General features: G+C 46.0%; 1 protein-coding gene across 1 annotated transcript in view; it reads right to left on the bottom strand.

Annotated features, from left to right (window-relative positions):
* SFXN5 (sideroflexin 5) overlaps nt 1-15,152 on the bottom strand; it is a 205,617-nt gene that overhangs the window by 51,918 nt on the left and 138,547 nt on the right. The window contains exon 9 of the mRNA XM_006862888.1: nt 12,228-12,293. Coding sequence (XP_006862950.1) covers nt 12,228-12,293 — 66 coding nt within the window. The remainder of the gene's footprint in view (nt 1-12,227; nt 12,294-15,152) is intronic.

Genomic DNA, 15,152 nt, shown 5'->3' with positions numbered 1-15,152 from the left:
ATCCATCTCGTTGGGGGTCTTTCCATCATAGAGAAGTTAAAATGAATGGAAGAAATGAGGAGGTAAAAGAGCTGAACAAAAAATTTCAAAGGGCAGTTTGAGAAGACAAAGTCAAGCATTATAATGAAATGTACAAAGACCTGGAGTTAGAAAACCAAAAGGGAAGAGCACACTCAGCATTTCTCAAGCTGAAAGAACTGAAGAAAAAATTCAAGCCTCAGCCTGAAGTGTGATGATGTGGATTAATGCACTGGACTGCAAAGTTAGTTTGAACCACAATGTCGGTGGTTCAGGCTCACCATTCACTCCTCGGTAAACCCTATACAGGGTCGCTATGAGTTGGAACTGACTTGATGGCATTTAACAACAACAACAAAAAATAAGCATAATATTGAATGATGCAGAAAGCATTACAGAAGATGGAAGGAAAACAAAGTCGCTGTACTGAAATGAAATGGTTGATGTTTAACCATTTCAAGAGGTAGCATATGATCAACAACCAATGCTACTAAAGGAAGATGTCCAAGCTGCACTGAAGGCACTGGTGAAAAACAAGGCTTTAGGAATTGATGGAATAAAAATTGAAATTAGAGGCGCTCATTCATCTATACCAAGAAATTTGGAAGACAGCTAGCTGGCCAATCAAACAGAAGAGACCCATATTTGTGATCATTTCAAAGGGAGGTGACCCAATGGAATGCAGAAAGCATGGAACAATATCATTAATATCCCATGCAAATAAAATTTTGCTGAAGATTTAAAAATGGTTACAACTGAGACGATGACGTGGAGAGATGGAGCAGCTGGGGACTCTAGACCCAGAGATGCTGATGACTAGGGGGCAGTCTTGCAGGATATACCCTTTGGTTGGTTGATGATGCAACCATGGCAATGAAATTATATATGATAGGATAAATGTAAAGCTAATGTTCTCCCATGTACACTATCACATAAGTCACAATAAGACATTTTTTTTAAAAAAAAGGTTGCAACTGCCAGAAATTCAAGTTGATTCAGAAGAGGATGTGGAACTAGGGATTTCACTGTTGATGGCACATAGATCTTGACTATGCAAAGGTTTTTGACTAGGTAGAACATGACAAACTATGGATAACATTGCAAAGAGTAGGTATTCCCGAACACTTCATAGTGCTCACGAGGAACTTGTATTTAGACCAAGAAGTAGTCATTCAAACAGAACAAGGGGACAATGAATGGTTTAAAATCAGGAAAGGTGTATTCTGAGAGTAATCCGAGAAGATGGATTATATGAAGAGAAACATGGCATTGGGACTGGAGAACTCATTAACGAGCTGCGATCTGTAGATTTGGAGTCTGTAGTGTGGTGCTGTAGGATAAGCACTGGATCATAATGTCAATTTGAACCACAAGGTCAGTGGGTCAACTTCACCAGCTGTTCCTTGGAAACCCTATGAAGTGTTGCTATGAGTTGGAACTGGCTTGACGGCACTTAACAACAACAAATATGTAGATTATACAACCTTGCTTGCTGAAAGCAAAGAGGACTTAAAATAGTTACTGATGAAGGTCAAAGGATACACATATTGCACCTCAATGTAAAGAAAACAAAAATCCTCACCAGTGGATCAATAAATAGCATCATAATAAATGGACAAAAGATTGAAGTTGTCAAAGGCTTCATTTTGCTTGGATCCACAATCAACACTCACGGAAGCAACAGTCAAGAAATCAAATGATGTATTGCATTTGGCAAATCTGCTGCACGAGATATCAGTTTGAGGACTAAGGTGTGTCTGACCCAAGCCATGGTATTTTCAATAGCCTCATGCATGTGAAAGTTGGACAATGAGTAATGAATACAATAGAAGATTCCATGTATTTGTATTATGGTGTTGGAGAATAGTAAAAGTACCATGGACTGTCAGAAGAACAAACAGATCTATGTTGGAAGAACAATCAGATTGCCCCTTAGAAGCCAGATGGTGAGACTTTGTCTCTCATACTTCAGACATATTATCAAGATGGACAAGTCCTGGGAGGAGGACATCATGCTTGGTAAAGTAGAGGGTCAGTAAAAAAAAGGAAGGATCCCTCACCCCCACCCCATGAGATGGACTACCAATAGTGGCAGCAGCAATGGGCTCAAACATAACAATTGGGAGGATGGTGCAAGACCGGAGAAAGTTTTAACAACAAATGAAGAATAGGTATTCCTCTTTCCCATCCCAACCTCTAACCACCTTCTTAGGCCCCGCTGAGGCCCCAGGCTTGGACCTGGAGTAGGAACCCAGGCTAGAGTAGGCAAAGCAGCAGCGAAAACTCTGGGCCTACGTCCCTGTCTTCACCCAAATCTCAGCTCCCCTCACTCAGTCCAGGCCACCAGGCCTTGCCCCTTGCCTTCATCTTGGGTCCTTCCCACCCTAGTCCATCCTTTACATAACCCTGGTCTGTCCAGTCATGCCCATCAACTCCTTCACACAGCATCCTTGGTCCTCCATAGCCTTACTTTCCCACTCCCACAACACCCCACATTCTACCTATACAGTCCAAGTTGTGGTTTCTCAAATGTTACATGAATCTGGTACCCATAGTGTCTTTACCAGTGCCATTGCCAATGCCTGGAATGCCTTCCCATCCCTGTCTCAGCCCACACCCAAGTTTTCAGGTCCACATCTAGTGTCACTTCCTAGCACTGGGACCTTAAGCAGGTAAGTAACAGACTCTTTTCTGCTTCAGTCTTCTTGTCTGCAAAAAGGAATCATAATAGCTACATATCAGGTCTGTTATAAGAACGTATGTGAAGTGCTTAGCAGGAATTTGGCACACTGAGGTCTCAATAAATGAAGCTGCTGGGGGTGGGTAGTCTGCCTCACACATCACCAATAGCTTTATCTCACTATCTCACAGTCTCCTGCTCATGGATCTAGTGCCCCTCCAAACTGTGAGGGAGTGACCATCTTTATATGCTAGCACTTAGGATAACGGATGGCACATAGGAAATGTTCAACAACCCGGTGAGTGAGGAATGACTGCATGGACCAACAAACAAATGAAAGAGATCAGCAAAGTCTGGAAGCTTCCAACAGTTTCAAAGTCTCCTGCTTCTTACAGGAGAGTAAGGCAGGGCTCGGCCAAGCAGAGGAAAAGGACCTCCTGGTGGATTAGATAGCATGGGCACAGGCACAAAAAGAGAAAAGGTGAGACATGTGTGGTCAGATTGCCTGTAGATTCCCAGGGCCTACATCAGTTTGAACTGCATGGTCGGTGGTTCAAGCTCATCAGCGGCTCCTTGGAAACCCTATACAGAGTCACTTGAGTCAGAACTGACTTGAGGACACTTAACAATAACAACAACAAGGACAATAGGACTGGGCAACAGTTTGGTCTGTTAGAAAATATCACGTGCATTGGAATAGACTCAATGGTAATTAACAAGACTTTTCACAGAGCAGAGACAGGTTCTGAGAGGTAAAGTAACTTTGCCCAAGGATAGACAGCTATTATGAGGCAGGTGAAATTAGGATTGGAACCCAGAGTCTGTTGACTCCAAAGTTTTGCTCTGAACCACTGCTATTTCTTTTTCAATTGTCTTGCATCTCGATAAGTGAAGATTCAATAGCTCACATGCCATTTAAAATTGGCTGTTTACTTAAGGGCCTCCCTGACAGATAGAGGCTTGGGGCAGGGGTCCAGATGAGTGGGAAATTGAAGGTAGCTCCTGTCAGGGGAGACAGGGATTTTGAGTCCACTCACTGGCAGTCAGAAGTCAGGAAGTTTGGGGTAAAGCCTCACATAACTCATGTGGAAAGACGCAGGAAGTGCTGGAGGAGTGGGAAGCAAGAGCCATCCAAGGAAGTCAGCAGGGATGCGTGGCCTCTTCCCTGTGGTAGCTCCTTAGAGAGGGCAGGACTGGGAGCAGAGTGGGAGAAATCGTGGTCACTGCTTGAAGCAAACACCCAGCCTTGCCCCCGTGCCTTTGAGCATCCCTTTCCCTGAAGCCCACTGGGGTCTCCCCAATGAACAGTACCAGCTGCTGAGAGCATGTCCAACATGTTCTATGCCTGCTGGTGACTTCGAGCTCAGTAGGAGTCAGTTTGGTCACTCAGTCCACTGACGATGGACCCAGTGGCAAGGATAGCATGAATGTAAGAGAGGCAAGTGCTACACACGTCCCTCCTCCCCAGTTCATGGTCCAGGCCTCACTGGCCCAGCACTGAGGATGACCACAACCTGGAAGGAACCCAGGGAGGGCTGCAGAACCAGGGGCTGGAAGCCCGTCTGTTCGGGTTCCTTGGGGGCCCTTTGGCCTGAAACATTTTGTAGAGCCCATTAAAATTAAAAAGCTAAGTGGCTGGTGCCTCTGAATGCCAGCTCATTTTCCCTGGCATGGTGGGTCCTGTTTAAGGGAACCAGCTGGCATTAATGGCACACAACTCATCACGAACAGCAGCTAGCGATCAGAAAAATCTGAGCTAATAATCAGGTTTGGGAAAGATAATGAGATATGGAACAATCACTGCTGAGGGTCCCCCGGGGTCTATTTTAACAGCCTCCAAATAAGCCACAAAGTAGAAATGAACCAAACAGGAGCTCCATCTTGGCAGAAGGGAAAGCAAACAGAGTATGGATTTTGTACAAGAATTCCCCACATGGCCACAACAGAGGGTCATGGGAGAAGCAGGAGGCCTGGGCCCATGAAGATCACGGGACAGTCTCCATCCACTCCTCACCAAGCTCTTGCTCCCAGCCAGTGAATTTGTCATGGGCAGCTGGCAAGGGGCAAGAAGAAGAGGAGGGATGATTGGTTTCTTAACAGTTCCCACTTAGCTGGGGTTAAGTGCTGACCAGCAACAAGAACCTTGGGTGCATGGAGGTTCCATGGGAATAACTTCAGCATCAGATGCTAAGTGGCAGAAGAGAAGCCACTGGTAGCTGTGGTCTCGAGGTCTTCCGCAGGCTAACATCAGCTTAACTTCAGCAAGGCCAGCGGAGAGACACTGGATGGGGCTTGGCAATGCTTGGTCTCACTCACCCCAGCCTTGGGTCCAACTGCCTGTGGGACGCCTCTATGAGCTTTGGGCACTCCGCCTCCACACACCCTTGCTTTGCCTTGTCTGTACACCATTCCTCCCTCACTCCTGGTGTCAGAAACATCAGAGTTGCCTGGACAGGAGCCTCTCCCACTCCATATCGAGCATCGCCTACTCTACCTGTGCTATCTCCTTCTTGTTCTTGTTAAATGCCGTCGAGTCGGTTCTGACCCAAAGCGACCCTGAACAGGGTTTCTGAGGCTATAAATTTTTACGGGAGCAGAAAGCCTCATCTTTCTCCCGCAGAGCAGCTGGTAGTTTCGAACTGCTGACCGTGAGGTTCGCAGCCTGATTCATAATCGCTATGCTACCAGACCTCCTTGTGCTATCTCCTAGAGATCTTGAGTGTAGCCATTTCTTCCCCTCTGCTTCTATCGCCTAGTGGAAGTGCCCATCCTCTTTTCCTAGATGACCGCTCAGCCTCCTAATCAGGCTCTCTGCTCCCACTTTTGTCCCTAGCAAGAGTGATCTTCTGAAATCAAATAACAACTCTAGTTTGAAATATTTCGGTGTTTACACCACTGTTAGTGCAGTGCTATTCCCAATGATCAAAATATGGAAACTATCCAAGTGCCCATCAACAGATAAACAAATGTGGTATATCCATGCAATGGAATATCATTCAGCCATAAAGGGAAATGAAGTTCCAATATATGCTATGATGTGGATGAACCTTGAAAATAGGGTAAGTGAAATGAGTCCCATACAAAAGGATAAATATGACCCCATTTATATTAAACGTCTAGAATAGGCCATCCTCACCATTGGGACCATTGCTGCTGCCACTGTGCTAATCCATCTCGTAGAGGGGCTTTCTCTTTTTTGTTGACCCTCCACTTTACCAAGCATAATGTCCTTCTCTAGAGACTGGCTCCTCCTGATGTATGAGCAGTAAGATCTAGCCTTCCTTGCCTCCAAGGAGCATTCTGAAAATACTTCTTCTAACACAGACCTGTTTATTCCTCTAGCAGTTCATGGCACTTTCAATAGTCTCCTCCAACCCCATAACTCAAATGCATCAATTCTTCTATGGTCTTCCTAATTCACTGTCCAACTTTTACATGCATGTGAGGCTATTGAAAATGCCATGGTGGATGGGAGGCGGAAATGAGGAGTTACTGCGTAAGGGGTGTGGAGTTTCTGTTTGCAGTGATGGAAGAACTTTTGGAACTCGACAGTGGCAATGGCTGCATAACATGGTAAATGCAATCAATACCAATGAACTGTACACTTAAAAATGGTCAAAAGACATTTGTTATATATATTTTGTTGCTATTATGTGCCATTAAGTCTATCCCAACTCATAGCAACTCTATTACAGAGCAGTACTGCCTTAAAGTTACCTAGGCTGAAATCTTCATGGGGGCAGGTCACCAGTTTTTTCTCCCGCAGAATAGCTAGTGGTTTGAACCACTGACTTTTCAGTTAGCAGCCAAGCACTCAGCCATTGTACCATCAGAGCTCATAAAGGTAGTGCAGTAGTTACGAGTTGGGCTGTTAACTTCAAGGTTAGCAGTTCGAACCTACCAGCTGTTCCACAGGAGAAAGATGAGGCTTTCTGCTCACCTAAAGATTTATAACCTCAGAAACCCTATACAGACTAGCTTTGAGTTGGAACCGACTCCATGGCACACCACCACTACCATATATACTGTTGTTGTTAAGTGCTGTTGAGTCGGTTCTGACCCATAGTGAGCCTGTATAAGGTTTCCAAGGAGCGGCTGGTGAGTTTGAACCACCGACCTTGTGGTTCAAACTAACCTTGAGATAGAGTGCTTATCCTATGGTGCCATACCATATATATATCTATCTGTATATATATATATATATATATGATAAAAAGAACTCTCTTCTGCTTCTCACTGCACCGTGCATGGCCACTGGCTAGCCCTACTTGCAAGGCTGCAGCCCCCGGTCATCTTGCCTTCTTCTGGGGCCCTATGCTCACCCTCTCTCCAGGGCCCTCACATACTGCTCCCTCTCTTGCCTCCTCACTTTTCAGTGGAAACATCAGGACCTCAGAAAGGCCCTCTTTTCCATCAGCCTCTCTTTCTCACTATCATCAAATTGATTCCAACTCACAGTGACCCTGCACAGGGTTTCCAATGCTGTACATCTTTATGGGACCAGAAAGCCTCCTCTTTCTCCTGTGGAGTGGCTGGTGGGTTTGAACTGCCGACCTTGTGGCTCAAAACCCAGTGCTTATCCTACAGAGCCAACAGGGCTCCTTCTTCCATCACAGCTTCCTTTTTTCAGTCTGGCAGAACCTGGAACGTTCCCTGGCATGAATATCTCATAATCTCCGAGAATATATGTATTTACTTTCTTAGGATGTTTTCATCAAATAATACATGGATAGGATTTTTTAAATTGAGCAGTACAGAAATACTTTCACCTGTAATACTCTACAAATGATCCCTCTCTCCCAATAGATCCTGCTGTGGAGGTAGAGATTGCATCTCTCTTACTCCTCACTGAATTCTGGTGCCCAGTAAAATGAGGAGGTGCTTAATACATGTTTCTAGAATAAATCAAGTGAATGAATTCTGAGGCAGGAAAAAAGTAAGCCACAAAGTCACAGAAATTCACTGTAGTAAACACTTACTGACCACAGGCTACTCTGGGCCAGCCTCTGGGGACGTCATGATGGAGAGCTGGATCCTACATCACGGGTCCAAGAATCCACCTGAGCTTACCATTTCACACACTCTGTGAAGAGGAGGGATCTGGGAGTGTACGAGCCCCAAGACCCGGAGGCTTCTAGAAAAGGGAATGCCTGACTAAGCCTTGAAGGGTGGATAGAAGGCAGCCAGGTCAGAGGTGTGGGCCCCAGCAGCAGAGGTTCAGAATCATGAAATACTCAGAACAATGACAGAGTGGAGGACAGTGTAGGGCAGGCGCCTGCCAAGTGGTGCAAGTGGCCCTGAGGAACAATGAAGAAAGGACACCATGCCTGAAAAGAGGAATGGTGTGAGGCCAGAGTTTTGTTGTACAAATGGGCCTGGAAACAAAGGTTGGAGAAGGTCAGGGCATCTTCAAGGCACCAAAACATACCCACCAGAGGGAGCTCTGTGTAGAGTACATTCTTCTGACCATGACCTGTTACAGAGCCCAGTTGTCCTCCAACTCCAGTCAGTTTGTTGCTTGGCAACAGTCTTAGAGCAAAATGGCCAAGGTGGCCAAGACAGAGTTAGGCAGAGCCTAACACAATAGACCAGGAACGAGTGACTTGTTTGTTTGCAACAGTGACCAGTTCTGAACCTGAATGTGGTCCGATGCTACACAGGGACCAGCAGGTTCCTGCTGGGAACCAATCACATCAGACCCCTTTCATGTAGGAGAGACAACTTGTTCTTGCCACAATAGATGCAGAGCTGTCTTTCCTCTCTGACTTGCCACTGTCAACATCGCCATCTGCAGGTTTCCCGAGCACAGGGTGTAGTCAGGAGGGCCCTTCAACCCACAATCCACTCCGAGAGAAACTGTGAAGTAATAGGCTGGTCCTGGGATTATTCTCAGGGGCTGTTGCCCCCTGCCTCCAACAGGCCCAGAGAAATACAGAAGGACGTGGTGTACACCCTCCAGCAAAGTCAAGCCAAGCACTCGCGCAGGGCGTAAGGCTTGCTCTGGACCCATGACAGAGAGATGCTGCTCTTCTGTCTGGCCAGAGACCAAATGTGAAGGCAGATGCAGGGTCTAGCCCCATTACAACCAAAAAGTCTCTCAAAATATTTCCTCCAGTCCCCACTGCTCTCAGGGGATTTGTTGTTGTGCTGTTGTGTGCTGTCAGGTTGGTTCCCACTCAATGACCCTGTTAGGGTTTCCGAGGCTCTAAGTCTTTATGGGAACAGAAAGCTTCATCTTTCTCCCACAGAGCAGTTGTTGAGCTCGAACTACCGACGTGGTGGTTTGCAGTGCGGTGCAACAGAGAAACCATGCACCCCTCAGGGGACCTAGGGAGGGACTTTTCTACCAGGAGACATGGTAGCGGTTCCTTAGACTAGAAGTTGAAACACTACTTGTCTTTTTCTGCCTCCTTATACCACAGGATCAGCACTGGACTACTAACTGTAAGGTCAGCAGTTCAAACCCATCAGCCACTCTGTGGGAGAAACAGGAGGCTTCTGCTCTCTCAGGAACCCTGTACTGGCTTGCTACGTACGGATAGGAAAGTACTCCAAGGCAGTGGGGTGGTTGGGTTGGGTATACCACAGGAGGCCCATCTGTGTGTGGCTAAAGTTTGGACTTGACTCCTAGCTCTGTCACTTCACCTCTATGCCTCAGTCTCTTCTCTGTAAAATGCGATGAATACCAACACATCACCTGGCACACAGCAAACACTCTTTAAGTGTCAGCCATGTTACTATGATGATGATTATTTGACTACCAAGGGGCAATGGAGGGTTGCCACTAAGCAATGGGAACTGGGAAGTTTAGGGGTTCAGCCAAGGGATACTTCCTTACTCCAGTGTTTAGTAGTAAAGATTACCAGACAACTACTGTATTTTCTTCAGAAGGTATTCCCTAGTCCCCAGAACCTTTGGGAATGGAAGTCAGCACTTCCCCAACAGGGAAAGAGTTTAATCAGCTAGGTCCTGGCCAAAGGTAAAGCAATGGGAATGAAGTGTCTCAGAATCTGGTTCTTGCACCAGGCTCACCCTCATCCAGAGCTATATTGGTTGGCTGGACCAATGCCCCATGGCTCTCTCCCACAGCCCACTCCTGACTGTACCCTTTGCCATGCCACAGGTCCTTGAGCCCACATAGGAGGGTCCTGGTGTGGCCCTCCTAACACTTTGACAAGACCCTCACAATCCTTCTTGAACCAGCCCTGCTAATGTCTTCCACTTCTTCATCACTTCTGCACCACCTTCACTCTCTGCAGGGCAGCAATACTTGTTTCCTGGCTGTGTCCTGAGTATGTCACACTCTCTTTCCATGCCCTTTCCTTGGTTCTCACCCATCTGTCCTATAAGTGTCTGTCCTGGGTGAATTAGGGTTCTCCTAGGACCTGGAGTTCTGGTGTGGCACTGTGGGATAATGCACTGGACCTCAAGGTTGATTTGAACTGCAAGATCAGTGGTTCAGATTCACCAGATGCTCTGTGAGTTGGAATCAACTTGACAGCACTTAACAACAACAACGAGGGTCTGACTGTCACAGAGTGTTCTCAGCTCCCCATTCCACATCTGGAGGACGTACCAGTCTCTTCAGCGAAACACACTCAACACCCTGAAGTCAGTAAGTGACTAGGTGAGTGGTCTAGCCTCCTCCCACCTCATGTGTCCAGGGCCCAGGGAGGGCTGACCACAAAGCGCTCACCACCAACTCCACAACTCAAAAACAGGGAAGACTGAGGGAGGCTTCCTTTGTTAAAAGACAGCAAACTGTTGGATTTCAAAAATAACTTAAGTCGGAATTTCTTTTTCATTCCCAAGAAAGAAGCCAGACATTGCCAAATCTATTTAGATGGCTTGCCAAGAGGCTGCTAACCCCGCCTTAGTGGGCCTGCAAACAATCCTACATTTCATTTAGGGACATGAACGTTACAGATCCCTGGAGCTGGAGGTTTACTGGCCAGGGCCAGGGCCTCTTCTGAGAGAGGTGTAAGGACTCTTCAGAGTCCAGTGGAGGAGCCCAGACTCCCAAGGCTTGGCTTCCACTTCAGTTGGTCCTCAGTACCTGGGACCTGCCCGAGGCCTGCCAGCCCCTACCCATGCTGCCTGCTTGGAGGGGCTCATTTTAATTAACGCCAGAGCTGGGCCAACCACTGGGGCCCTGACACTTGTTTGCAGGCCCTCTCTCCCTAACAGGCTCACCCTGGGAGGGGATTTGTCACTAATTGAAGCAGAGATCAGTTAATGAGGCCGCGGGGCTGGGGTTCTAGAGATCAAGGGAAAGGAAAATAAAATCAAACCTCTTTCTTTGGAGGTTTTGTGATTTACACACAAAAGAAAAGCAAGCGAGCTGCAGCTTTTCCAAGTCAGAAACTGGGCTCCATCTGCCAGAGCTGGACCCTCACTGTGTGAAGACGTCGGGCGGAGGGACCGCCACTGCTGAGACTCGTGGATCCGGGACGAGAGGGGCCTCCCGAGGCCAGCAATCAATCAGTCCCTAATTAATAAGTATTTATAGAGCAGTGCTCAGGGCTCTCCTCTGTGGGGGAGAAGACACAGTCCCTGTCTTTGGTTAGCTTGTCATACAACTGGGGGACAAGGCTCAGGACACGGAACAATGCATGAATAGTTTCAATCTGCATTTTAAAATGATTTTTTGCTTATCAATTGTTGTTAAGTGTCGTGGAGTCGGTTCCGAATCATAGCAACCCTGTATAGGGTTTCCAAGGAGCAGGTGGTAGGTGTGAACTGCTGAACCTGTGGTTAGCAGTTCAGTGCTGCTCCTACAGCATCACACCAGGAGTCCTGTATTTATTTTTTAATAAATGAAATAACAAAAGTTGTGAAGCGACCCTCTCCCCTCTAAGTCAGCTATAGGAGGTCCTCCCAGCTGGGACCTAGAGAGTACCAGATGTAGGGGTAGGGGCAGGCCCATGGGTGGATCGAGTGTGGATGAGTCCTGGAAGCATGGGATCTGCTCTAGCTTTGGCTCCTAGCTGTATCACCTGTCCTCTGCCCTCAGGTGGGAACAGGGAACCACTAGCCATCCCTACACTCACAAGGCAGCCTTCTGCACTGAGCTCTATTCTCAAAGTCCGGGGGAAAACTCAAAAGGAGCCTTTCACCTTCATCTTGAGGGGCTGCCAGACCCCCAGGAGGGACTGGGCTTGTGCGACATAACAGCAGTCTAGGCTGCAGAAAGAGACAATGGATCCCAGACAAAGAGCAAAGCGTACTTAGGGCATTTTGTCCCTTTTCTCTGGCACAGCTTCTTCCTGAATATGGAGATAACTCCTGAGAAGCTTGCTGGGAAAATGCAGGCCCCTCAGTGGACAGACACCCTGTCCTCACTGTAAGGCACAGCACTTCCAGCGCCCACAGGGGCCGCCTCACCTCCCTGCCTACTTTTCAAAACCTGGAGTGCCAGTTTGCTTACCTAGAAACTTTGCCGTTGCCCACCCCCAGGCGGCCCCTCACACATTAAGGTGGGGTAGTCACAGAGCAACAAAGCCAAGAGGAAGATGGGAGAGCTACTCACTGCAATTGAGACAGCGCTGATGACAGCTCCCAGATAGCCTTGGATGAACTTGGATGCAGGTGAAGGCTGGAAGACAGAGGGAAAATTTCAGGTCCACTGGGTGCTCCAAATTTCCACACACCCTACAAACAGCCCCTGACCAACAAGAAGCATTCCTTCTAGTCAGGCCTAACCTCCGCTCAGTTAAACACGTGCTGACATTGGCAGCAATGTCCAGGGATATGGCTAAGGGCCCACTTCATTTCCCCCTTGTTTGCAAAAGGAATCCCTGGGTTGTGTAGTTAACGAGCTTGGCTGCTGCTATTCAAAAGGGTGAAGATTCAAGTCTACTCAGAGGCACTCTGGAAGGAAGGTTTGTGGATCCACTGAAACCCCCATGGAGCACAGCTCTACTCTTATCACTGTAAGTCAGAGATGGCTTGATAGCAGTTGGCTCTAGGAAGGTAGAAAGGTAGACACTGCTGAATAGAGATAAAAACAACATGGACCAAAATAGATAATTTACGGCCAGGGATAGCAGTCTCTAGTTTGGTGGTGGTGGTACGTGCTGTCGAGTCACTTCTGACTCATAGTGACCCTGTATAGGGTTTCCACGAAGCAGCTGGTGGGTATGAATTGCTGATCTTGTGGTTCACAGTCTAGTGCTGATCCTACTGCGCCACACCAGGAGTCCAGTCTCTAGCTTAGGAAGGCTAACTGTTGCACATGGGGGACCACGTAAGGGAAATAATGTTGCTGGCTCTCACAAAAAGCCACGAGGAGGTAGCCATGCAGCAACTGGGCACCACTGTTCATAGATGATTGTTGTTAAGTGTCATCAAGCTGCTTCTAACTCATAGCGGCCCTTTGTACAACGGAACAAAACACTGTCCATGCTGTGCCGTCCTCACAATCACTGCTATGTTTGAGGGCACTGTTTTAGCCACTGTGTCAATGCATCTTGTTGAGGATCTCTTTTTCACTGACCTTCTCCAGGGACTGGTCCCTCCTGAGACCAGGTCCAAAGTGCATAAGATGAAGTCTCACCATTCTTGATTTTGAGGCGCATTCTAGCTATACTTCTTCCAAGACAGATTTGTTTGTTCCTCTGGCAGTTCATGGTATATGAGTATTCAATATTCTTTGCCAACACCGTAATTCAAATGCATCAGTTCTTCTTTTTTGGTCTTTCTTATTCACATGTATACAAATAATGTCCAACTTTCACATGCATATGAGATGACTGAAAATACTATGGCACACCGTAGGTCTCAAAGTGACATCTTTGCTTTTCAATACTTCAAAGATGTCTTTTGCAGCAGATCTGCCCAATGTAATATGTCATTTCTGTAAGTTTTGATTGTGAATTAATTGATTGACAGTTTACATGGGAGAACATTAGTTTTACACTCATTGCTTCATTACAATGATTACAATCTCCTTCATGCATCATCATTCAACAGTATTTGCTTCTATTCCCTCTGTTTTTGTTCTGTGGGGGTGGGGGAAGGGGTGATGTACACAAAAACACTCAGGAATATATATTCATTTAAACAACCAAAGGGCACATTCTGCAAGCCTACTTCCTGGCTTCCAGCACACAGCCTTTCCATGAGTCTAGTCATTTGTTTTCTTGACTAGTGATTCCAAAGGCATTAGTTATGGAACCAAGTAAAACGAAATCTTTGACAACTTTGTTTATCATAATGTTATTTATTGGTCCAGGTATGAGGATTTTTGTTTTATGTTGAGCTGTAATCCCTATTAAAGTTGTTTGATCTTCATCAGTTAGTGCTTCAAATCCTCGTCCCTTTCAGCAAGTAAGGTTGTGCCATCTGCATATCACAAGTTGTTAAATAGTCTTTTTCTGGTCCTGATGCTGTGTTTTCTTCATACAGTCCAGTTTCTGGAATTATTTGCTCAGCAGAGTCCATAAATAAGGTGAGTATGATGAAAAGATACAAGCCTGACATACACCTTTCCTGATTTTAAACCATAAAGCATCTCTTTGTTTGGCTCAAATGACTACCTCTCTATGTTTAGGTTGTACCTGAGCACAATATGTGTTCTGAAATTCCCATTCATTACCCATAATTTCTTCTAATCCACACAGTCGAATGTCTGCATAATCACTGAAACAAGAAGTTTTAGCAAGCTTCCAGCAAGACCCACTGATCACCATCATTCCATGTCCTCTTGTGAATCCAGCTTGAATTTCTGGCAGTTCCCTGTTGATATACTGCTGCAATAATTTTTGAGTGATCTTTAACATAATCTTACTTATGTGTGATATTAGTGATATTGATTGATAACTTAACATTCTGTTGGATCACTTTTTTTGGAATGTACACAAATATGGTTCTCTCCAGTAGGTTGGCCAGGTAGCTGTCTTCCAAATTTCTTGGCCTAGATGAGTGAATGCTTCCAGCACTGCATCCCTTTGTTGAAACTTCTCAGTTGGTATTCCATCAATACTTGGAACCTTGTTTTCACCAATGCATTCTGTGTAGCTTAGATATCTCCTTCAATACATTGGTTCTTGATAATATGCTACCTCTTGCAATAGTTGAACATTGAAAATTCTTTTTGGTACAGTGATTTTGTATATTCCTTCCACCTTTTTATGCTTCTTGCTTCATTTAATATTTTACCCACAGAATTCTTCAGTAGTACAACTTGATGTTTGATTCTTTTTTCTTCAGTTTTTTTCAGCTTGAGAAATGCTAAAAGCTATTCTTGCCTTTTGGTTTTCTAACTCTAGGCCTTTGGACACTGCATTATAATACCTTACTTGGTCTTCTTTTTCTTTCTTTTTTTAATGTTTTATTGTGTGATAGTCTACATGGGGGAACATTAGTTTACATTCATTCCATCATACATAGTCTCATTGCCATAGTTACCATCCCGTCCATGCATCACCCAACCAAAGGGTATACCCTGCAATCC

Source organism: Chrysochloris asiatica, unplaced genomic scaffold (assembly GCF_000296735.1).
Source record: "Chrysochloris asiatica unplaced genomic scaffold, ChrAsi1.0 scaffold00052, whole genome shotgun sequence".
In the NCBI taxonomy this organism is placed as follows: Eukaryota; Metazoa; Chordata; class Mammalia; order Afrosoricida; family Chrysochloridae; genus Chrysochloris; species Chrysochloris asiatica.
The sequence above is the reverse complement of the archived record's forward strand: the minus strand, read 5'-3'. Positions and strand labels throughout refer to the sequence as shown.